The sequence below is a fragment of the Perognathus longimembris genome, chromosome 11, assembly GCF_023159225.1.
Source record: "Perognathus longimembris pacificus isolate PPM17 chromosome 11, ASM2315922v1, whole genome shotgun sequence".
NCBI lineage: Eukaryota > Metazoa > Chordata > Mammalia > Rodentia > Heteromyidae > Perognathus > Perognathus longimembris.
In genome coordinates this window covers 66,482,162-66,504,947 of record NC_063171.1, presented here as the reverse complement: position 1 = coordinate 66,504,947, position 22,786 = coordinate 66,482,162, and the positions used below count along the sequence as shown (strand labels likewise).

Genomic DNA, 22,786 nt, shown 5'->3' with positions numbered 1-22,786 from the left:
GTGCCACGTTTCCTGTCGTTGTTTAGTAGTAGGTAGAATCCCTGTTGTTTGAACTCCCAAGTCTCCTCCAGTGTAGGTTTTCTTCATTGTCATTGTGTGTTCCTTAGTTTTGCCCCCTAGTACTGTAGATAGTAAGGACAATGCAGTTTTGCACAAGCATTTCTACATTTTGATCATTCTTTCCTTGTAATCTTTGTTGTTAGAAAAAGTGATGGCAGGATGGCTCTGTAAACTCCATAATGCTAGGAATTCTGTCTTACATAGGAACTGTTACTGTTAGCGGAGACCATTGCAAAACTGAGCTTTGGCGGGGTGGGGGGAATGTCATAACGGGTCCCTTAGTTTGTACAGAACTTACTTCTCTCTTCAGATTATTTAATGCGTTAAATGTTCAAAGAGAAAAGATGTTTCCCCCAGCAACAACCTTCATGTTTAAAAGAAAATAGTCATTAAAAGATCTATTATGATACTTGGTGGATATTTTTCTTTAGTTTGAGACATGAACTGAAAAAAATCTAAATCTAATGGATTGATTTTTCAACATTGTGCCTGCCAGTATATACAAAATCATATGCAAGTGTCTAATGAGCCCAAATTGTTGGCCATAATTTTGATCATGCCTTCATTTCTTTCTTAGACAAAAAAAGGGAGGGTGTTGTTTTGATAGTTAGGCATAACATATTGTGTTGTAGATTATCCTCCCATGAACTAGTAAATGTTTAGTTACCACTTAAATTTATTTTATTATGCCATCAATAGCTGATTAAAAAGAACCAAATATTTCTAGTATGCTTTGTGTATTGTGGTTTGTTCTGGCAGTAGAGACATGGCATAAAGAGCTGCTTCTTTGCAGGGTGTGGGCAAGGTAAGGAGTCATTAGAAAAAACCTTTGTGAAGATCTAAATATCCTTTATCTCCAGTGTATCCATTTTTATTAATAGTTGGTCCAAGTAAAGTTCTAAAATAGGAGCAGCATCATTGGGCTCAATAAATAACAAACATATAGGTGGTCCCACAAGCCCACTATAGATCAGTGACCTGTATGTAAAAATCATCTGTGATAAATTCTGTTTATCTTAGTGGAAATTCAGTGGCTTTTTAAAGCCCATATGCTTATTTTGGATATAAGCACTGCATTATTAAAACATTTTCAGAAATGACTCTGAAGGAAGTACAATGAACTTTCTTCCTTTCCAAATCAGGAAGTCAGCAGTACCTTAAAAACAAACAAACAAACAAACAAAAAAACCCAAGCCAAAACAACAAGAAAAAAACCAGGGCTGGGAATGTGGCCTAGCGGTTGAGTGCTTGCCTAGCATGTGTGAAGTCCTGGGTTCGATTCCTCAGCCCCACATAAACAGAAAAGGCAAGAAGTGGTGCTGTGGCTCAAGTGGCAGAGTGCTAGCCTTGAGAAAAAAGAAGCCAGAGACAGTGTGCAGGCCCCTGAGTCCAAGCCCCAGGACTGGCAAAAAAATAAAATAAAGTCGATTTCAACTTTGGGCAAGTATTTATTTCTCTAAAAGTGAGATATTTGTTAATCGAATGAGAGATAATCTGTTCTGTCTTTCAAATGATTGATAAGTGTTAAAGTTGTATTGGACAGTTATGTATGTAATTATATATGCTGTGCATACATATGTGCTAGGCAGGCAAGCACACAGTCTTGTTGAAATTACTGTGGTGGGGATAACATGCTAAACATACTTGTGAATGGAGTTAATGTGACATAGTCAGAAAAGTACCGGGTACGATGAATGAGAACCAAACTGGGCCCACAGAATGGCACCATTCTTTCTCTGGAGTGATTGACTAGCCCCCTAGTAACAGGTTGACTACGGCTGACTTGTTTCCACCTGAGCTGAGCAGCGCGCTTTGCTGCTCCTGTAATAGACACTCTGGATACCAGTTTGGCTCTCTTACGTGTACTACTTCTGCCCAAACTACCGTGTGGGACCTTACCAAATGCCTGGTCCACTCAACACCACAGCAGAAGGACAGCCACAGGCCTACACATATGGAGTTCGCTGGTCTTCCCGGGCCCCCCTGCCAAAGCGATGCATGCTTGGGGGGGAGCCTGGTACAGCGCCAGCTACGTGGTAACCTTCCGCCGGGCTTAGACGAAGGTCTCCAGCACGCTGCCTGGGTGCTGTGTTGTGTGTCTGCTGCTGTTTCTCCAGCAAATCTGGGGGGTCACATTGGGAATGGGAGTGGGATCACACTACCCATAATGACCCAGGCCTGAGCTCGGCAAGGGCTCTGCCCAACCCCTTCTCTGAAGGCTGGATCATGAGCGTTCCTGGGTCTAGGCTGACCAACCTCATTTGAAAAGAATTGGCAGTTTGGAGACATTTTAGAATTAGAGTTGCCCATATACACATCAAAGTTAAAAGTAGTTCTGCAGCCACTAGCTCAGTTGAGAGTCGATAAGAATGCCCAAAGCTGTTTGATGTGAATGCCATGATTCATTTAGCTAAAGCCATTTCCCCCAAAGCTGCTTCTGTCTTCGCACTGGTAGATCCCTGGCAGTGAATTCAGTGGTGCAGGACACGATGAAACCGTGGCTAATTTCTGGTCCCAGCCTGGAATTTAAAACAACTGAATGATTTATCTTATTTACCACTTCTACTTTTTATTTTCTGGTGGGACTAGGGTTAGAACAGGGCCTTGTGATTGCTTAGCAGGGGCTCTAGCACTTGAACCATGCCTCCAGTGCCCCCTGAAAATTTTAACTAGTAGTCCTCTTAGCATTTGTGCCCCGAAACAAACTTGTTTAGGAGATTTAAGGCAAAAGTATGCATTTAATATATGGGAAAAAGACTTAGTCAAAAAGTCTCCAAGGAATAGGGCTATTGGGTATTTAAAGTCCCAATTGTAGATTGCCAAGCCCTTTCAGTGCTGCATTGTCAGTGGGTTCCACTGTACCGTCTTTTTGGCACCACATTCTGGTTGTTCCCATACCTCACTGAAGGCCCTGCTGGAGTGGAAGGCAGCGTGCTGGGAAGGCTTGGCTTCTGTGAGGTGGAGGTGTCTCTCGTGACAGCTCGCACAAAGCTTTGTTACGTTGTTGGGTATCTTATGTACATTGGCCTTCAGAAATACACACACATCAACCACCATCTCCAAGACTGGCTCATGTGTCAAGTTGACACAGCTCAGAGGGGAAGCCTGAGTTTGACCAGGAAGTTCAGACTCCAAAGGTTCTAGCTTTTTACTGTTCTATTCCGCCATCCTTAGCAAGTCAACCACATGTAAAAGAAAGTTTTGTTTTCTTTTTTGTTGGTCATGGGGCTTGGGTGCTATCCCTTGGCTTTTCTGCTCAAGGCTAGCACCCTCCCATGTTGAGCCACAGCCCCGCTTCTGGTTTTCTGGTGGTTAATTAGAAATAAGAGACTTAAGGACTTTCTTGCCCTGGCTGGCTTTGAACCATGGTTCTCAGATCTCAGCCTCCTGAGTTAGGATTACAGGCGTGAGCCACTAGCACCTGGCTTTGGCAAACTTTTTCTTGGTAAGGAAAATGAACTCGAAGCTGAGATTTGAGGATCTGGGTTCCAAGCTAGCCCAGGAAGGAAGGTCAAGCCTGTGAGACCTATCTCCAGTTAACCAGCAGAAAGGTGGGAGTGGAGGAGTAGCTCAAGTGGTAGAGTGCCAGCCTTTAGCCAGAAAAGCTAATTAAGCGAGAGCAGGAGGCCCTGAGTCCAAGCCAGGCACAAAAAGAAAACAAAAAGCTAGCCACACGGTGGCTCATGGCTGTCGCCTCTGCTACTCAAGTGTTGGAAACAAGACCATGGGGAGGTGGAAGCCAGCCTGGGCAACGCTCAAAGAATCTAGCTCAGAAACAAATACAAGCTAGAGGACTGGGCCTGGCTGACGGTAGAGCACGCGCCTAGCAAGCTTGCAGCCGGGGCTCATTGCTGAGTCCCACAGAGGAAGCAAACAACAGCCCAGTAGAAATGCTGCATTGGTACATCTGGAGGTTTGCCTTTTCCTTTGTGCTGGTAATAGGGCTTGAACTCAGCTTGGGTGCTGTCCTTAAGCTTTCATACTCCAAGCTTAGTGCTCTACCACTGGAGCCACAGATCCACTCCCCCCACCCCGTTTTTTTTTTTTTTTTTTTCTGGTTTGGCTGTTAAGAGTCATGAGCTTTCCTGCCCCAGCTAGCTTTGCACCGTGGTCCTTCGATCTCGGCCTCCTGCTGCATGGCTGGGGTTGCAGATGTGATCCGGTACTTGGCTTAAAAGAGGAATTGTAGCAGGGTGAGTTCTTCCAGGGCCCGGCCTGCCTGTTCTTCCTCCACGGGACGCTCAAGTGTCTCCTGAGCAGTTCTTAAATCAGTCAATGAAACGGAATGGACTGAGCATCCTAGTGGAGGAAGAATTCTTTGAAGGGCATAACCACAACCTCTCATAGTCTATATTTAGCCTGTTCTTTAACAGGTCCCAAGGCAGAAACCTCAGCACGTGACTTGAGATGCAAATCATTGCTAATCTAGATGTGCCTCTGCCCTCAAACCCCCACTCACAGAGGTGCAGCTCAGAGCTGGCACACTTGCCTCTGAGTGTCAGGCACTGGCTTCTGTCCTGCGCGGGGAAGACAGCGGAGGAGGGGAGACCTAACCCCACAGACAGGCCATGGTGTAAAGGCCCCGTGCTTTGATAAAATTTAACCTACCTTTCCTTTCTCTGTGGGAAAGGTTTTCCCACAGATTCCTGGTGTCCTAATCAGGCCTCTGGCAGACCACCTTTGCCTGTCTGCAGATTCTTTTTTCTGTTTTTGTGCCGGTCCTGGGGCTTGAACTTGGCTTAGGCAGTGTCCCTGTGATTTTTTTTTTTCTTTTTGCTCAAAGCTAGCTCTCTGCCACTTGAGCCACAGATCCACTTTCAGTGTTTTGGTGGTTCATTGGATATAAGTGTCTCAGGCTTTCTTTCCTGGGCTGGCTTTGAACCTCGATCCTCCGCTCCCAGCCTCCTGAGAAGCTAGGATTGTAGATATGAGCCCCTCAGCCCTGTTGTCTGCAGGTTCTTTAGAAAGCAAGTTATCCCCCGCGGCGCCTCCAGTCCATCCCCATCTGGCCTCAGCAGGTTCCTGAGTCCCCGGCCCTCACCCTCGTGTCCTGTTCCATCCACCTGTACACAGTCTACACAAGCCATGCTGTTATTCCTTCCCTAGTTTAACTTTTATCTCATCCTTCAGCTCTCAATCATCTTCTCAAGGAAAACTGGTCTGTTAATAGGCTGCCATAGCAACACACTCGACTTCAGAACAGTTAGCAAGTGGAACTTCATGGGTGTGCCTGTGCTGTTTCACCCGCTGACTCACGTGTGGAAACCATGTGTCTCTTTGCTTCATCCTGCATTGTCAAAACCTAGCAGCATGTGGACTGCCACATAAGTAGGATCTATTAAGTGTTTATTGCAGGAATGAACAAAAGTGAGCCCAACATCAAATGTCGGTTGTTACAAATATGCTCTCCAAGAACCACCAGAGTCACAATCACAGACAAAAACAACTGTCTCAGGAAGGCAGAGGCGTGCCAGCAGCCAAAACCTGGCAGGCGGGCTGCTCCTCTCTGTAGCTACTTGGTTTCTGAGGCATTAATGTGTCACCTTTCGCCTTCCTAGTGACTTTCTGGGGACACAGCAGGTGACAAATTGTCCATGGCTTTGCTGAGTATTCTTTGGCTTTATAGATTTGGAAATACATAGGGACTGTGTAAAATAAGCTAAGGAGAAGGCCTTCGGTGTCTGTCTGTCTAATGAGATTTCTGTCCCCATAAAGGATTGGAAAGGAGGCTCTGTTTCCTGACCCTGGAAGTCACAGGTTAGCCGGCTTCCCTCCTACTAGAGATGCTATCACCTCCAGTCATCTGGAAAGGACAGATGTGCTCCAGCTGTGAAGACCAGAAGCCCTGCTGGCATTCTGGCCAGCTCTTCTTTTCAGCTCAGTAGCATCTCTTTTCAGCTGACCCAGTAGCATCCTCTCTCAGCCTCTCGGTCCCTCCTTTCACCCTAACCTATAGCCCGAGCCCCCTGGCCACCTCTATCACAAAGTCTGCCAGTGAGCCGGGTGCAGTGGCTTGTGCTGATCATCCGAGCTACTTGGGAAGTGAAAATAGGAGACTCAGGCTCTGGAACTAGACCAGGCATAACATGAGACTTTATTTAAAAAATTAAAACGGGGGCTGGGGATATGGCCTAGTGGTAGAGAGCCTGCCTCGTATACATGAAGCCCTGGGTTGATTCCCCAGTGCCACATATCTAGAAAATGGCCAGAAGTGGCGCTGTGGCTCAAGTGGCAGAGTGCTAGCCTTGAGCAAAAAAGAAGCCAGGGACAGTGCTCAGGCCCTGAGTTCAAGGCCCAGGACTGGCCAATAGAAAAAAAAAATTAACATGGGCATGGCTCAAGTGGTAGAGACCGTGCCTAGAAAACTCAAGGTCCTGAGTTCAAGCCCCAGTACTGCAAAAAAGAAGGAAGAAAACACAGTCTGCCAACAAAGCAATTCATTCAATGAACTCAACCCCCAGCCCCGTGCTGGCAGGACGGCCGGGAGGTTGCGGCTGGCGTCCCGGGCACCGCGGGCTCGCCCGCCCTCCTTCCTGCACATGTGCCACAACAGACACACGGCAGGGGAGGTCAGAATTTCTACCCCACGCCCCGAAGGTGTCGAGCTGTGTCCTAACATGTGAGGGGGAGGTTCCTTCGGCAGCCTGTTAGGTGCGGCCACCATTCCGCCTCGTGGCCAGGGCTCCCGCTGCGGCCGCGTTCTCGGGACACCTTTTCACCTTCGTCCCTGAAGTGCCACGCGCGGGCAGCGGCAAAGGAGGCGCACGCGGCCTCGCACGGGGCCCTGCTCACGTCCCCGACCCCGGCACACGGGTGTGCTCCCCGCCAACTCTCCGCGGGCCCGGCTCCTCTCGGGGGCTCGCCTGCGGGGACTTACCGATCTTGTAGAAGGGCAGGGCGAAGTCTCTCTGGTAAGTGGTTTCCCTGTGCCACGGCTCCGGGGGCTGCGAATGTCTCCGAAAGCAGATGTATCGCGCGAGCGTGTGTTGGTCTAACTGAGGCTGATACGGCGTCTTGGCTGGGACGGACAGGTCTATGGGTCTAAATGGAAATGGCCGGGCTAGATGAGCACCGTGGGGGAGGCGTCTCCCCCTCCCCCCGGAGGTGACGCGGGGACGAGGAGCAAGGCTGACCCCGAGTCTGTCATGGAGCCTTCTCTCTGGGCATTCCACAGCCCTGGGCCCGTCCTCACCTTCCTCCACTCAGCTCGGGGACTCGCACAGGGCCAACGGGAGCAGCAGGGAAAGCCAGCAGGCCTCCTGACCCTCGCCAAGGTGTCGCGCACGGGCCCGGCTTGCAACACACATGCAAACGGACACCCGTGATAAGTGGCAAGACCTTACAAATATCCGTGTGTGTTGGTGTAGCTGTTCCAGCAATTGGGGACGCCCATCCACAAAGACACGGTGCTGAGCATGCTTGTTTTAACGATGACACAAAGAGTAGGGATACTTCTCTGTGAAAAAAAATACTAGGGACCCATCTGAGGTGCCACGTAGGCCAACTGCCCTTCTCCGACTCTCACATGTGACCTCCGTGGATTCCAACCCCAATGTCACGTGTGTAATTGCTATGTGGCAATCAAAAGTAAACATTTTTAAAGACTAGGGAATATTATGTTGGTAATATAGGCATGCAAATATAGTATGCTACTATTAAAAACAATGCTGTACAATTATGCTTTTTGGGGGTGTCTACCCGGGCCTTGAACTCTGGGCCTGGGCACTGTCCATGAGCTGCTCAAGGCTAGTGCTTTACCACCTTGAGCCACAGCGCCATTTCCAGCAGCTTGATGGTTAATTGGAGAAAAGAGTCTTACAGACTTCCCTGCCCCAGCTGGCTTTGTGTGTCAATCCTCAGATCGCAGCCTCCTGAGTAGATAGAATTACAGGCAGGAGTCACTGGTGCCTGGCTTAGAATAGCAAATTTGTGATGGAAAAGGCTGACAGCATATTAAGTATAAACACACTTTAAGTGGATTATTTGAATAGTATGTGATATATCCCAATAGAACTGGTACCAAAAAATTGTAAATAGATAAAATGAAAATGAAGTATCACAATTCCATTCTATACTATTTTGGAATAGACTTGCATAATAGGCTGTGCAGAATTACATTGGAACAGTGACATTTTGGATAATATTCCATTAAAAATTTTTTTGCCAGTCCTGGGCTTTGGACTCAGGGTCTGAGCACTGTCCCTGGCTTCTTTTTGCTCAAGGCTAGCACTCTGCCACTTGAGCCACAATGCCACTTCTGGCCATTTTCTATATGTGTGGTGCTGAGGAATCGAACCCAGGGTTCATGTATATGAAGCAAGCACTCTACCACTGAGCCACATTCCCAGCCCCTACTGAGTGTTTTTTTGTTTTTGTTTTGTTTTGTGCTGGTATCAGAGCTTGAGCTCAAGGTCTCTCAACTCCCTTGGCTTTATAGCTCAAGGCTCAACTATTTTGACACAGCTCCACCTCCTGTTTGATTTTGTCGATTGTGAAGCGTGAACGTGGTGCCTATGTCCTGTCTCTGAGCTCTTTACCTCAAGGCGAGCTCTCCACCACTTTGAGCCACAGCACCACTTCTGGTTTTCTGGTGGTTAATTGTAGAGAAGAGTCTCATGGAAACTTTTCTGCCCAGGCTAGTTTTGAACCTAGATCTCAGCCTTCTAAGAAGCTAGGATTACAGGCCTGAGCCACCAGGGCCCGGCTACTTCCTGCTTTTTGATGGTTAACTGAAGAAAAGAGACAGACTTTTCGGCCAGATCTCTAAGCCTAAACCTTTCCTATTAAGGATTTCTATTAAATAGACCCTTAACTGCCGTTGCCATTATTGTTGAGACCATGTCGTTCCTGCACCTTGCATCATGCTGTCATTCTGCCTTTGACCACCTTGGAAATGAAGATAAGGCATGCGCCTACCTGGATGTCTTCGCACTGGAGTCGCGATGCAGTCTTGCCAGTTGCCCTGGGTAGTAGCCTTGGAGGTCCTTTCCTTGGTGAGTAATGAATATACTAGTAGGCAAAGTAGGGAGAAAACAGCAATCATTACAATTCGTTTTTTTTTTTGTTTTTACAGGGCACTGTCTGTCATACAAAATAGCTTTGAACTTTGTCCCAGGCTCCTGGCAGCTAAAAGCCTGGGGATTTCTGGAAGCTTCTTTGCTCCTAACAAGCTTCTCTGTGCCAGTCCTGCCTGCGTGGGGCTTCCCGCCTCCCCTCCCTTTCAGCCCCCGTCTCTGTAGTCAAATGGTACTTATTTTCAGGATTTGTCAGAACGAAAAAGCTGGGTGCAGTTGGCTCATTCCTGTAATGTAATCCTAGCTACTCAAGAGGCAGGGATTTGGGACTCCATTGCGGTTTGAAGCCACCCCAGGCAGGAGGACCTGTGACAGGCATCTCCAACTAACCAGCCAGAAGTGGAGGAGCTGTGGCTCGAGTGGCAGAGCACCAGCCTCGAGCAAAACAGCCAAGCAAGAGCACGAGGCCCTGTACCAGCCAATAAGAGAAAGGGGGGGGGGGGGAACAGAGAGAGAATATCTAAAGCCAATGGGCTCCATGTTGATAGGTGTTGAAACGTGCTTTATTTACTTTATTTTTGATACAGCTGCAAGATTTCATAGTAAGGTTTTCTTTTTGAACTGTGCTGACTCCGTGTGTGGGAATGGAGATGAAGCCGCGTTGTGATGTTAAACCAGGGGGCGCCCTTTGGAGTCGTAGATGTGAGCCTGTGAGGACAGAGTGCGTGTGTGTGTGTGTGTGTGCGTGTGTGAGCGTGTGTGTGCACATACAGTGCACCCGCGGAGGCAGGATGTCCAGCCTGGCGCTCTCGGGGAGTCACCGGCTGAGATTTTCAGAGCACAGATGGAGTGCCCGGGACTGGAGAGGCCTCCGACGCGGGGAAGAGGGCTGCCATGTCTGCAAAGCACGGGAAGAGGAGCGCTGCTGGGAAGCTGTCTGGGTGCTGGGAAGCTGTCTGGGTGCTGGGAAGCTGTCTGGGTGCTGGGTCTCCTCTAATCTTTCATCTCAGATTGAGCCCTTGGTCGTGCTTGGAAGGAGCACAGTGGCACGAGGTGGGCACGTCACGTCTCCAGTGGACGTAGACGATGAGTGGACATGAACTGCGCCTTTGTCAGCCGGCGTCGCGGAGCACATGGGGCCTGCGCGGCGCTGGGGCTGTGGACGGGGCTCTGGAAGGGGCGCTGGTCCCTCCGAGGCCCCGGGGGAGCACATGGACGGGGAGGGGTTCCCAGGAGAGTGTGCCCTAGGTTTCCCGTCCATCGCCGGCTTGGCCTCGTTGGTCTGTGCTGACTGTGTCTTCAAAGTGCATTACGGCGAGAGCCCTTGGTGAATGAAGGCCAAAAACGAACTCAGAGGCGAGCGTGGTGGGGCAAGCTGCTCGCCTCCCGGCAGCTGGGAAACAGAGAAGGGGCGGGCGGGGCTGATGGCCCGTGTGCCCGCCAGGCACCTAACTTCCTCCCACTAGGCCCACCTCCCCCCCCACCCCATGCCGCTAGCTGGGGCTCAAACATCCAGCACACAGCCCTTGGGAGGGCGTTCAGGGGCTGAGCTCCAGCACACAGCCCTTGGGAGGGCGTTCAGGGGCTGAGCTCCGGCACACAGCCCTTGGAGGGCGTTCAGGGGCTGAGCTCCGGCACACAGCCCTTGGGAGGGCGTTCAGGGGCTGAGCTCCGGCACACAGCCCTTGGGAGGGCGTTCGGGGGCTGAGCTCCGGCACACAGCCCTTGGAGGGCGCTCAGGGGCTGAGCTCCGGCACACAGCCCTTGGAGGGCGCTCGGGGGCTGAGCTCCGGCACACAGCCCTTGGAAGGTGTTCAGGGGCTGAGCTCCGGCGTTGGGGGGGGGCTGCCTGTCTTGTAGGAGAGGAAGTCGGGAGCAGGGCAGGCTTTGCTTCTGTCTGTGCAGACAGGATGCGGGGAGGGCGGATTTCCCACAAACCGCAGCGTGTCTAGACTCGCTGGGTGGCTGGGATAACACGACAGCCCTGGCTGCCAGCAGGGGATTAAGTCACGCGGGGAGGGCGAAGCTGGCTTCCACATGGGAACAAATGGCAGGTCTGAACGCGGGGCGGGACGCTGTTGTCTTGGGCCCCCATCCCGTCCCTCACAAGGCCCCCCGGAGCCGTGCTGCGGCCCAGGGCGCCGGGGAGCTGGGGGAGCCCGGCACTGCTCCAGATGGGTCAGCACCAGCTGCTCGATGGAGCACCTAGCATCCTTCCCCAGCACCCAGCGACACAGCTGGGATCACCCCACGCAGGCTGGGCGGGAGTGTGGCGCGAGCAGGCAGGCACGCCAGGCTTTCCGTTGGAGGGAGGTCGGCATGGAGAGAGACGTAGAGGGGGGGGGGGAGGAGAAGATGACACATGTTGCCTGGAGCGCTTTAGACAACTATCCCAAGCCCCCCCCCCCAATGTGGCCTTCTCCCCAAATGTGAAAATGCTTCTCATTTGGAGATGAAAAAAGTCCACTTGTCAGAGAGAGCGTCCCTCCTGCGGGCCATGCCTGGGCGAGCCTGCGGTTGCGCAGTAGGGGCAGCTCCCCCCACAGGAGCGGGTGACTGTCACCCCAGCCCTGGCTGCACAGCCCTCCAGGGCTCAAGATCCCCGAGTCAGCCCTCCCTCCCCTCTCTGTGGGAGATGCCCAAGTGCATTACTGACAAGGTTCTGACAGCTGGGCTCTGAGCAAACACCCCCAGGAAAGTGACTGTAACTGGGGCAGGATCCGGGCCTAGCCACAGACAAGACCCAAGACGCCAGGTGCAGGGCTGCTCGGTGGCCCAAGGGAGTGAGTACGGAGACTGTGCTCCCCCCCCGCCCGCCCCCCGCGTGTGAGGCTTCATGCCTCACTTTGCAGAGAAGATGGCGACTAGTTCCAGAGGCACCTGTGAGAACCAAGCATGCCCTGCTTTATCACAGGGAGAAGAGGCTCGGAGAGGTCACATGAACTAAGCCAGAGCCATGAATCATTTCTGTGCTATGATGACTTTCTCTTTTCAGAAGAACATTATTTCTAGTAAACAGTGTGCTTTTTCCACTTAAGGGCAGACAGAATGTAGATACAATACACAAATAAAAATGGGAAAGGGAACAAACAAGCAAAAAGAAGCTCAGTATGGTGGCACAGACCTGTAAGCCCATCACTAGGGAGCCTGAGTCAGGAGGAAAGCAAGATTGAAGACAGCCAAGGCTACATAGCGAGAGCTTGTCACAGGAAGGAAGGAAGGAAGGGAAGAGGAGAGAGAGAGAATAAACAATAAAGAGGTCAGGTGCTGGTGGCTCTCACCTGTAATTGTAGCTACTTAGGGAGCTAAGATCTGAGGATCAAGGTTCAAAGCCAGCCCAGGCAGGAAAGTCTTTGAGCCTCTTATCTCCAATCAAGCACCAAAAAAAGCTGGAAGTAGAACTGTGGCTCAAATGGTAGAATGCTAACCTTGAGAGAATGAGCTAAGGCTCTGAGTTGTCAAGCCCCAGGACCAGCACGCGCACACACACACACACACACACACACACACACACACACGACCATGAAGACTACCAAAAACCTCCCAGGTCTGATTAACACCTTCCTCAATAGCAGGGTACAAAATCAGAGTGCAGGAAGTATAGATGTGGCTAAAGTGGTAGAGTTCCGGTGTTAAGCAAAAAAAAAAAAAAAAAAAAAAAAAAGCCAAGCAAGAGCAAGAGGCCCTGAGTTCAAGTCTCAGTATCCCCCAAGAAAATCAACATACAAAAATCAATAGCTTTTCTATATACCAATAGTGTGCATGCTGAGAAAAAAAAAATGGATAACATCTCATTCATAGCGCTTCCCCTAACTACCAAACCAAAAATAAAACCAAAACCAACAACACTTCCCCACCAAAAGCACTTGGGAAAAAAAATCTGATTTTACACTAGGAATAAATTTAACCAGGGAAATAAAAGACATGTGCCATGGAAACTTTAAAACAGTGACGTGTATCTACTCAAGAAAGCACTAGGAGATGGAAAAACCTTCCATATCCATGGATTGAGAGAATTAATACTAAGAAAATGGTCATATTACTGAAAGCATTTTACAGTTACAACCATTTGATTCTTGACAAAGGTACCAAAAACGTACATCGGTGCTGGGAAAGCTGGATATCCACATGCAGAAGACATGAAACTAGATCCTTACCTCTTCTTGTCCTGTACAAAAAGCAAATTGACCTTCACGGAAGACCTTACTTAGGCCCCCAGATGAGCTGGGAGCAGCATAAAGGCTGAGTCTACTCCCCAGACTCCTCCATATTGTACCCATGTGCTTTCTCCTGGGCTATCCCATCCTGCAACCACTTTGTGGCCATCTTGGAATTCTGGAAGGGCCCCGATCAGCCATCAGACCACCTGACTGCCACCTCTGATCACACCTGGGACTTAGGACTGCTTTAACTATGGATATCTTCTCACCCCTACTCCTAACTCTCCCTATTTAGCCTCCAAAATTGGCTGTGGAAGTGCTGTCTTCCTGTGGCTACCACATAGTACAACTCCTTTCTCTGTATTTGACCATGTATCTTTATTTGTCCCAACCAGACATGTGGAGTTTAGGTGTGAGGTATAAAAACCCCAGCTTTAAGAACTTTACCTGGGAGGAATCACCGGACGGCGCTCAAGAAATTCTCGTAGTCGGATGGCAGTCATGACAGGTGGGAATCTGAAGCAGAATAATTATGCAGTGAATTGTCTGGTTGCCAGGTTCCACACTTTTCAAGGTATAAGCTTTTGCTACCGTCTGGACCTGCAGGGTCCCCAGAGGGTCTTTTTTTTTGGCCAGTCCTGGGGCTTGGACTCAGGGCCTGAGCACTGTCCTTGGCTTCTTCCCGCTCAAGGCTAGCACTCTGCCACCTGAGCCACAGCACCCCTTCTGGCCGTTTTCCATATATGTGGTACTGGGGATTCGAACTGAAAGCTTCATGTGTTGGAGGCAAGCACTCTTGCCACTAAGCCATATTCCCAGCCCCTCCCCAGAGGGTCTTATGCGGAAGGCTTGGTGCTCCTAGGAGACCATGAAACCTGTTGGAGGCGGGGCCTACTAGAAGGAAGCTAGGTTACTGGGGCGGGCCTTTGACGAGAATCCTGGGACACCTGGCACTAGCTGGCTAGTTGTGTTTGAGGCAGGATCTCACTCCCTTCCCAGCATGCACCTGGAACACGATCTGTTTTAGGCTCCCTGCCGTAGCTGGAATGAGTGATGTGCACAACCACGCCTTCCTTCCGCCACTGAGATGGAGTGTGCAGAGTTTGCTACCTAGGCTGTCCTGGATCTGTGATCCTCCTGATCTCAGCTCCCAACTAGTTAGGATTGAGCAGATGTGAACCACTGGTACTTGGCTGTATTTTAGTCAGTCCTAAAAGTATAGTATAGTGGTAAACTCATGTATGAACATGTAGTAAATGTTAGTTACACCACAGTCAGTACAATAGCTACACTCAGAATCAACAATAATGTAACTTTCATCTTTCAAATATATATATATATATATATTTAGTTGATTTAACAGAAGATTTTTACTTAAATGCATCTCAGGTAAACTTCTGGAGTAGACATGAGTTCCAATCATGCCCTAGGTCACTTTGGGTGGACTGTTCTCAAAGACATGTCAAGGGCTTGGTCTGTAGCCTGGATCTCTGGGAGTGGTGACAATCTAAGAGATGGGGTTAGTTTCTTCCAGGCACAGGGGATGTGACCTTGGAGGGGTATCAGGATTCTAGCCACTTCCTCGCTTCTCATTTCCCCCAACCACCACAAGAAGCTCTGCTCCTTATATATATTCCTGCCAGGATTTGCTACCAAAAGCTGGGCTTGGTTTAAAAATATTTTCAAAAACTGGCATCTATTTTCATGATGCAAAAGAGTTGAAAATAATGCTGTTGGCAAGGTGTAGTATACACAGCCGTAATCCTAGCACTTGGAAAGCTGAGGCAAGAGGATTGTGTCTGAGGCCAGCCTGGGCTACATAGGGAAACCCTATCTCCAGAAGAAAGAGTTCGGGGTGTGGTTTGGGTGGTACAGCGCTTGCTTAGCTAGTGCCATGTTAGTGGAAGGAATCCAGAGGGTGGTATTCAGTAACCGAGGTGCTTTGAGAGCCTCCTAATTGCTCCCTCAGGAAACAAGTTCTGGAAGGTTCATCCCTCTCTCCAGCATCGCTCCTGTTGTAGATTCTATTTCCTTTGTACTTCTCGATTCTAAATTCTACCATTCTTCAGGCCTTATTCAAGGCCTAGAACACTCCTTGTTCCGACCTCAGTTCTTGAGTTCCAAGGGGTCCATGGCCGCCCTTCTGACATCCCAGAACCTTGACAAATGCTCTGGTGAAGTTTGATTCTGGGTCTTTCTAGAATATTAATTTATTCGTGCTAACATCTGAAAGACTAGCTCTTAAGTGACAACTTTACACCACATTCAGGACAAGACTCTAGAGATTCTTCAAACAATACCATTTTATGTTTTGTACAACTCTGTTTTGTAATCACTTCAGAGAGCAGCCCTCTGTGGCTACATTATAAACTCCTAGATATTTGGGGGGGGGGCATTGAATTTTGACAACCCCTCTCTTTGCTCTGTCCTTGTCCATAGAGTGTTCCCTATTCAAGAGGCGCTCAGTGTTACCTGGCAAACACTTTTCAAAACTTTGGCATCTTTATATAATAAATACCAGACACCTTAAGAAATATGGATCTATCCAATTTCTTTGAAACTAAATAAGGTGTGTACAGGTGGCTCACACCTGTAAACTCAGTGACTCAGAAGGTGAAGAATAGTAGGCCTGAGGTTCAAGGTCCACCTGGGCAAAGAGTTAGTACAATCTTATCTTAACCATTAAGCTGGGTATGGCATGTGCTCCCGTCATCTCAGCTATGTGGAGAGCATAAATAGAAGGATCAAGGTTCAGATTATCCCAGGGAAAACACAAGGAGAGGTTGAAAAAAAAAAAGTAGAAGGGACTGGAAACCTGGCTCAGGTGCTTGAGTGCCTGCTTGGCAAAGCACAAGACCCTGAGTTTGATCCCATTACCATCAAAAATTTAAAAAACAAACACATATGTTGAGCTAATACTCCTAAAACCCATTCAAAGTTGAGAAAGGTAACTCCTCACTGGCTCAGACAATTCTTGGCACAAAGTTTTCCATAAGGATTTGCTCTAAAGTTGCGAGTTCCCATCTCTAGGATATTCAAAATGGGGTTGGCTGTTAATACTATAGCTAGTAAAGTGCGTGGAGAGAGGCACTGGCAGCCACGCCAGGCTGGTGATACCTACAGACCGCAGTGAGCCGGGACCTCCTTGGTGTTACATGCAGTCCTTTGGTGTAGCAAATACTCAGCTAGTGTCTGGTGTTGGTGATACTGCAAGGACACATTGCGGAGTAGAGGGAGCTGAACCGTTGACATCATGAATAGATTATGATGCGTGCTGATTAGAAGGCTTTGCTGGTAATGCCTTTCAGGAATGGAGCTTATAAAGGTTCCTGTAGTTTCCATGGCAGCCTAGCTAGAACTTTCTCCCTGGTAAAGACTGTTCCAGGGGTGATGGAAGGTCAAGAGTCTGGGTGGAGCTGTACTTGCCTTTGGCAAGCAGGAATTGAGGACGTTGGGCTGGCACCAGGGCAGGGGAGTCCAGATCTTTCCGGTCTAGAACTAGATTAGGCTCTGTCCTGCTGCTGGTAAAGAGATCTCAGGAGGCTTCTTAATTGTCCTAGAATACAGTTCAAAGCACTGTGGTCCACACCGTACTACTAGCTACTCTCAGGGCTGACATCTGAGGACCACATTTCAAAGCCAGGCTAAACAGCGAAGTACAGGAGGCTCTTACCACCAATTAACCAGCAAAAAACCAGAAATAGAGCTATTGGCAGAGCACTAGTCTAGCCTGATGCATTTTTAGGGCTCGCAGCATGTATCTTATTTTTTAAGCTTTAAAAACTTAATTTATTACATTTTTTGTTTCTTCTCTTTCTAAAATTGTCATTCTAAAAATTATTATTAGGGAGTTGTTGTACAAAGGTGTCACAATTCAGTAAGTCAGGAAATGAGTGCAATGCTTCTTGGACAATGTGACACCTCCCTTCGCTTTCTCCCAGTTACAAGTTGCATAGTTCATTTTTTACATAGTGTATACTGAATACCATGCATTTGTTCACCCTTCTTCCTTCCATTCTTGTGCTCTCATTTTACCCCCCCCCCCACACACAAAAAGACAACAACAAAACCCCAAACAAACACCACCATATCTTGCCTTATTTTTTGTGTGTGGCATTACTGGGGCTTGTATTCAGGGCCTGGTCACTGTCCTTTAGCTTTCTCACTCAATGCTGGTGCTCTACCACTGGAGCCGCAGCTCGACTTCAGGATTTCTGGTGGTTCATTTGACATACAGTCTCATGGTTTTCCCTGCTTGGGCTGACTTTGAATCCTGATTCTCAAAGGATTCCAGGTGTGAGCCAGAGTACCTGGCTTATGCTGCTTCTTTTTGCTAAAACACTGATTCCATATCTGGGAGCAGGATAAAGGCCGGGCATCCCAGTCACTTCTATTTTGTACTCGTGTTTTTCGTCCTGAGCCATTCCATCTTGCAGCCATTTTGGAAGCCAGGTAGGGCCAAACCACCAGCCAGGTATCAATCACTTTTCTTTAGAAAGTTTTAGCCAGGACTTATTTCCCAAAATAAGTTTCAGTAGGGAGAAACAGAAAAGGAGAGGAGACATGTCCTGCTCCTTGAGCAGGAGACATGAGTTAAAGACTCAAAATGGCGGCCTTAGGTGTAGTTTTCTACTTTTTTAAAAAAAAATTATTTATTAATTGAACACAATTTTTTTTTGACAAGGTGTTGTGCAAAAAGGGTACAGTTACATAGTAGGGCAGTGTGTACATTTCTTGTGATATCTTATGCCCTGTTTTTCTTTTTCTTCCCTAGGTCAGGTAGACAAATATACAACACACAATGTACCAAGAACATATACAGTAGCCACGTGGCCAAGCCTAAGAAAATTCGCCTAGGGCTTTAAATGTAATGTCGATATTAGAAAATATGTCGACAGTAGTCTTATATGAATGAACATACATAGCTTTTGAGCTATTGTATTCCACTGAGAGGTCAATTTTTGACCTTTATATGTTGAGTAGTTGTTTGGTTTTAGTTACATAATGTTGGGTTGCTGCCCCAATCCTGTGGGAAATACCATTTGACAAGCAGTTTTTGGTTTCACAGACCTGGTCTCTACTGTCTCTCCGTCTCCCTTTTTTTTTTTTAGATTTTTTTTTTTTTTTTTTTGCCAGTCCTGGGCCTTGGACTCAGGGCCTGAGCACTGTCCCTGGCTTCTTTTTTGCTCAAGGCTAGCACTCTGCCACTTGAGCCACAGCGCCACTTCTGGCCGTTTTCTATATATGTGGTGCTGGGGAATCGAACCCAGGGCCTCATGCATCCGAGGCAAGCTCTCTCGCCACTAGGCCATATCCCCAGCCCCTCCGTCTCCCTTTCTTAACAGTCATATATCAGGGAGATCATGCCCCTTTGTTTTCTGTGTTCTAGGCTTGTCTCGCTCAACATTATTTGTTCAAGTTCTAACCATTTCCCTGTGAATAACAATATTCCACCCTTCCTAATCGCTATGTAGTATTCCATTGTGTATAGGTACCATATTTTTTGGATCCATTCATCTGTAGAGGGGCATCTGGGTTGTTTCCATATTTTGGCTATTGTGAATTGTGCCACGATAAACATGGAAGTACAAATGTCTTTTTGATATCTTGGGACTTGCTGTTTAGGATAGATGCCTAGGAGTGGTATGGCTGGGTCATAGGGTAGGTCTATATTGAGCTTTTTGAGAAACCTCCATACTGTTCTCCAAAGTGGTTGTACTAATTTGCACTCCCACCAACAATGGAGAAGGGTTCCTTTTTCCCCGCACCCCCTCCAGCATTTGTTGTTGCCTGAGTTCAGAGGATAGGCCATTCTAACTGGGGTGAGGTGGTATCTCAGGGTTGTTTTTATTTGCATTTCCTTTACTACCAGGGATGTTGAACATTTCCTCATATGTTTCTTTGCCATTTTTACCTCTTCTCTTGTGAAGTCTCTCTTTAGCTCCTTTGCCCATTTCCTAATTGGTTTATTGGGCTTGGAGGGGCTTAGTTTTTTGAGTTCTCTGTAGATGACAGATATTAGGTCTTTGTCTGTTGCTGTGCTGGTAAAGATCTTTTCCCATATGGTTGGCTGTCTTTCTGTTTTGGTGGCTATGTCCTTAGCGGTGCAGGAACTTTTTAATTTGTAGTAGTCCCATTTGTCGAGTCTCTCCCCTATTTGTTGTGCCCCTGGGACTATATTCAGGAAGTTTCTTCCCACTATGATTGTGTTTGTGTCTACCTTGTTCTGTAATTCTGTGAGAATTTGCTTGACATATGTGGGGCCTCTTTTGTTCGGTGAGTATACATTTATCACCGTGATGTCTTGATTCTGGATTTTTCCTTGTATTAAAATGTAGTGTCCTTCTTTGTCTTTCTTGAGTTGATTTTAATGAAAAGTCCAGCTTGTCTGAGATCAGGATGGCTACACCTGCCGTTTTGGTAGGTGCGTTTGCTTGGAAGATCTTGTTCCATCCTTTCATTCAGAGCCTGTTTTTGTCCATTGCTGTAAGGTGGGTATCTTGTAGACAACAGATGCCAACTTGTTGTTTGTGGATCCATTCTGCCAGTCTGCTCCTCTTTATCGGAGAGTTTATACCATTTATATTCAAAGAGATCAAGGATGAGTGTTTTTTCTCCTTCCATTTTCTTGTTGGGCTGTTTTTCCTCTTTTTTTTTTTTGTCTTTAGTGAGCTGCTCTTTCTGTTTCTGTCTGTGTGTCCTGTACAATCTGTTGGGTGGGATTCCCCTCTTAGACTTTGCTGTAGGGCTGGTTTTTTATTCACATACTCCTTTAGATCCTCTTTGCTATGGAAAGATCTGGTTTTCCCTTTGAATGTGAACTCCAGTTTTGCTGGATATTTAATCCTAGGTTGCATATTGTTGGCCTGTAGAACTTGGATGGTGTTCTTCCACTCACTTCACGCTTGGTAGGTTTGGGTGGAGAGGTCTGCTGTTATTCGGATCCTCTCCCCATTGTAGAAAATTTCTTTCTTCGTTTTGGCTGCATTCAGAATTTGCTCTTTATTCTTGAGATCTGAAGTCTTGAATATTATGTGCCTTGGGGTGGCTTTTCTGGGGTCTGGCCTGCCAGGTGTCCTATAGGCTTTGGTTACCTGGATGGGGTCCCTTGTAAGATTGGGGAAGTTTTCTGCAATAACTTTATTGAAAATATGATGAAGCCCTCTGCTCTGGTATTTGGCTCCTTCTTGTATTCCAATTATGTGCAGATTATATCTTTTGTCTTTGTCCATTAGTTCCTGGATTAGTCTGCCCTGAAGCTTCACTGTTTCTTGGAGTGTGGTAATTTTCTGGTTGTTGTCGGCTGCTTCATCGTCCAAGAGAGAGATTCTGGATTCCATATGGTCAATTCTTTGTGCTGTGGATTCAATTGTGGAGTTTACGGATGTCAGAGAGCTATTTATGGTTGTCAGATCAGCTCTGATCGTGGAAATTTCTTCCTTTAAAGAGTTGTGTTTTTTTTTTTTTTTTTTTTTTTTGCCTGTCCTGGGCTTGGACTCAGGGCTTGAGCACTGTCCTTGGCCTCTTTTTGCTCAAGGCTAGCACTCTGCCACTTGAGCCACAGCGCCACCTCTGGCCATTTTCCATATATGTGGTGCTGGGGAATCGAACCCAGGGCTTCATGTATATGAGGCAAGCACTCTTGCCACTAGGCCACTAGGCCACCCAGCCCAAGAGTTGTATTTTAAATCTATTTTTTCATGCATTTCACTTCTCAGGATGTTAAGGTCTTCTTTAAAGGAGACTTGCATTGTATCCATTTTTGCTTCCATTTCTTTCTTGGCTTCCTGGATGTCCTTCAAGACTTCCACTCTAAACTCCTGGAATTGTTTTCTGACGCTTTCCATCATTTCTGTTAAAATGGCCTCATTTGCTTTTTTATTCTCCATCTCCTCTTCAGTCATGCTGCTTTTTGGAGCTGGCGAGTTGGCTTGCCCTTTGATGAACTGTGTTATATTTCTTTGTGATTTGGGCATCTGGAGATCTGTGGATGACTCCCCTGGTTTGGTTTTGTGCTGGTTCCCGCTGGTCTGTCAGTGGGAGCCTTGTGTCCTGGCTCTGGGTTTGGCTGTTGAACCTTGCTTCCCAATGGGTGAGCGTGACCTTCTTGGTTGTTGCTGAGGTTGTCACTCTCCCTGCACTTGGGGGCCGGTACGTTCTGTGTCGTTCTCTGCGGGACAGTGTCCTGCCGCTGTGCTGACCCTAGTGTGCCCCTGTTGGGGGTTTGCTGGTCGCTGATTCAGCGTGGCGTGGAGGCTTATCTCTTCTTTGGTTCTTTTTTCCACTCTGTATCTTGGTCAGAGGAGCTCACCTCTCAGGCAGTTCGTCTTCCTGTGTGGACTGCTCCGGGGCGGTGTTGTTGAGGTGCGGCCCACCCACTTGTGCGAAATGCACCAAACTGAGTGGGCATGGCTGATGGAGAGCTCTGCCCTCCTGTGTAGGCGCGCCTACCAGAGCGGGCGCTGCCGCTGTGGCCCTGCCCACCTGAGCGGGGTAGGCCTACCAGAGCGGATGCTGTCGCCGGGGCCCTGCCCACCTGTACGCCCACTACAACGGGCACTGCCGCTGTGGCCCCGTCCATCTGAGCGGGGTATGCCTACCAGAGTGAGCCCCGGGTTGTTGGGTTGTGCTTGCGCCCTCCTGCGAGTCCGCTGTGGGGGGCGGTATGTGTGGGGCCCAGTGGGATCAACTGTCCGTGTGCGGGTTAGCGCCCTCAGACTGTGCCTCCACTGCGAGGGGGGCGCATGATCAGGCCCAGGTGTCCCTGCTGTGCTGGTATTGCCCACCAGCGCCTGTGATTTTAGTTGTAAGAGTCCGTGAGGTCCTGGCGCCTCGGGTGGGGCTTGCACTGCTGGCCATCCCCCGGCCCCTGTTGGGAAGGGGGCAGGGCCGGTTCGGCCAGTTCAGGCTCCTGGGCGGCCTTGGGGCTGCTCCGCCCTTCCACTGCTAAACGCCTGTGACTTCCCAGCGCCTGATGGGAGCTTCCCACCCGATTTGGGGATTCTTTGTTCCCTCGGGGTGGGGAGGGGAGGGAGGGAGATCTAGCTTCTTTGTAGGGTTTGGGTCTCTGAAAGCTGGTTTCCCATTGGGGGAGGGGTTATTGGGGACTCACTGGTCCTGGATTGTGTGTGTGTCCTGCACCACCATTGGTCCTTCGGGTGTGGCAAAAGGTCGTGGTGGCATCCCCAGCTCTCCCCTTCGGCACCGCTGCTTTCCCCAGCCGCTTACGTCTATTCCCGGTGTGGACGCCATGTGTCTTGGTCCGCACTCTCCCTGGTGTCCGTGGAGTCCCGCTGTCTGAACTCTACGCTCCCGGCAATCGGTCTGCCGATCGCCGGGTCCCCTTTCCCAGGGCCAGGGTCGGCTGGTGGGGGGAGGGTGCCCCGTAGATTCTCCGGCTCCGTGTAGGTTTTCGGCTCTTCTTTTTTGCTCCTTTTTGTTTTCCTGCGTTTCTCCACTGCTTCTGGCTGCTGGTTTTGCTGGGTTCTTGATGGGCTGTTGGGTGCTGGAGTTCCCAGCTTGCTATTCAGTTGGAGCGAGTCGGGGTGCCTC

At 48.7% G+C, this 22,786-nt stretch overlaps 1 protein-coding gene across 2 annotated transcripts; it reads right to left on the bottom strand.

Annotated features, from left to right (window-relative positions):
- Positions 1–1,836: 1,836 nt before the first annotated feature.
- On the bottom strand, positions 1,837–13,737 carry C11H1orf100 (chromosome 11 C1orf100 homolog). Of its 2 annotated transcripts, none has more exons than XM_048357498.1 (4): positions 13,682–13,737; positions 8,977–9,069; positions 6,938–7,101; positions 1,837–2,579 (listed from the first exon to the last, which is right to left on the bottom strand). In XM_048357498.1, exons 1-4 carry the CDS (start codon positions 13,735–13,737, stop codon positions 2,467–2,469), a joined length of 426 nt encoding a protein of 141 aa, XP_048213455.1. In that variant the 3' UTR covers positions 1,837–2,466. The 2 variants fall into 2 exon arrangements, with proteins under 2 accessions (XP_048213455.1, XP_048213456.1); XM_048357499.1 differs by having other exon boundaries at positions 6,938–7,014.
- Positions 13,738–22,786: the final 9,049 nt, after the last annotated feature.

Excerpts from the sequence above, each read along its gene's own strand:
- C11H1orf100 (XM_048357498.1), bottom strand. The coding sequence starts at position 13,737 with ATGACTGCCATCCGACTACGAGAATTTCTTGAGCGCCGTCCGGTGATT. Across the intron at positions 7,102-8,976 it reads TCCAGTGCGAAGACATCCAG|ACCCATAGACCTGTCCGTCC; the intron begins GTAGGCGCATGC and ends ATTTCCATTTAG. Across the intron at positions 2,580-6,937 it reads CCTGCCCTTCTACAAGATCG|GCTGGGACCAGAAATTAGCC; the intron begins GTAAGTCCCCGC and ends TTTAAATTCCAG.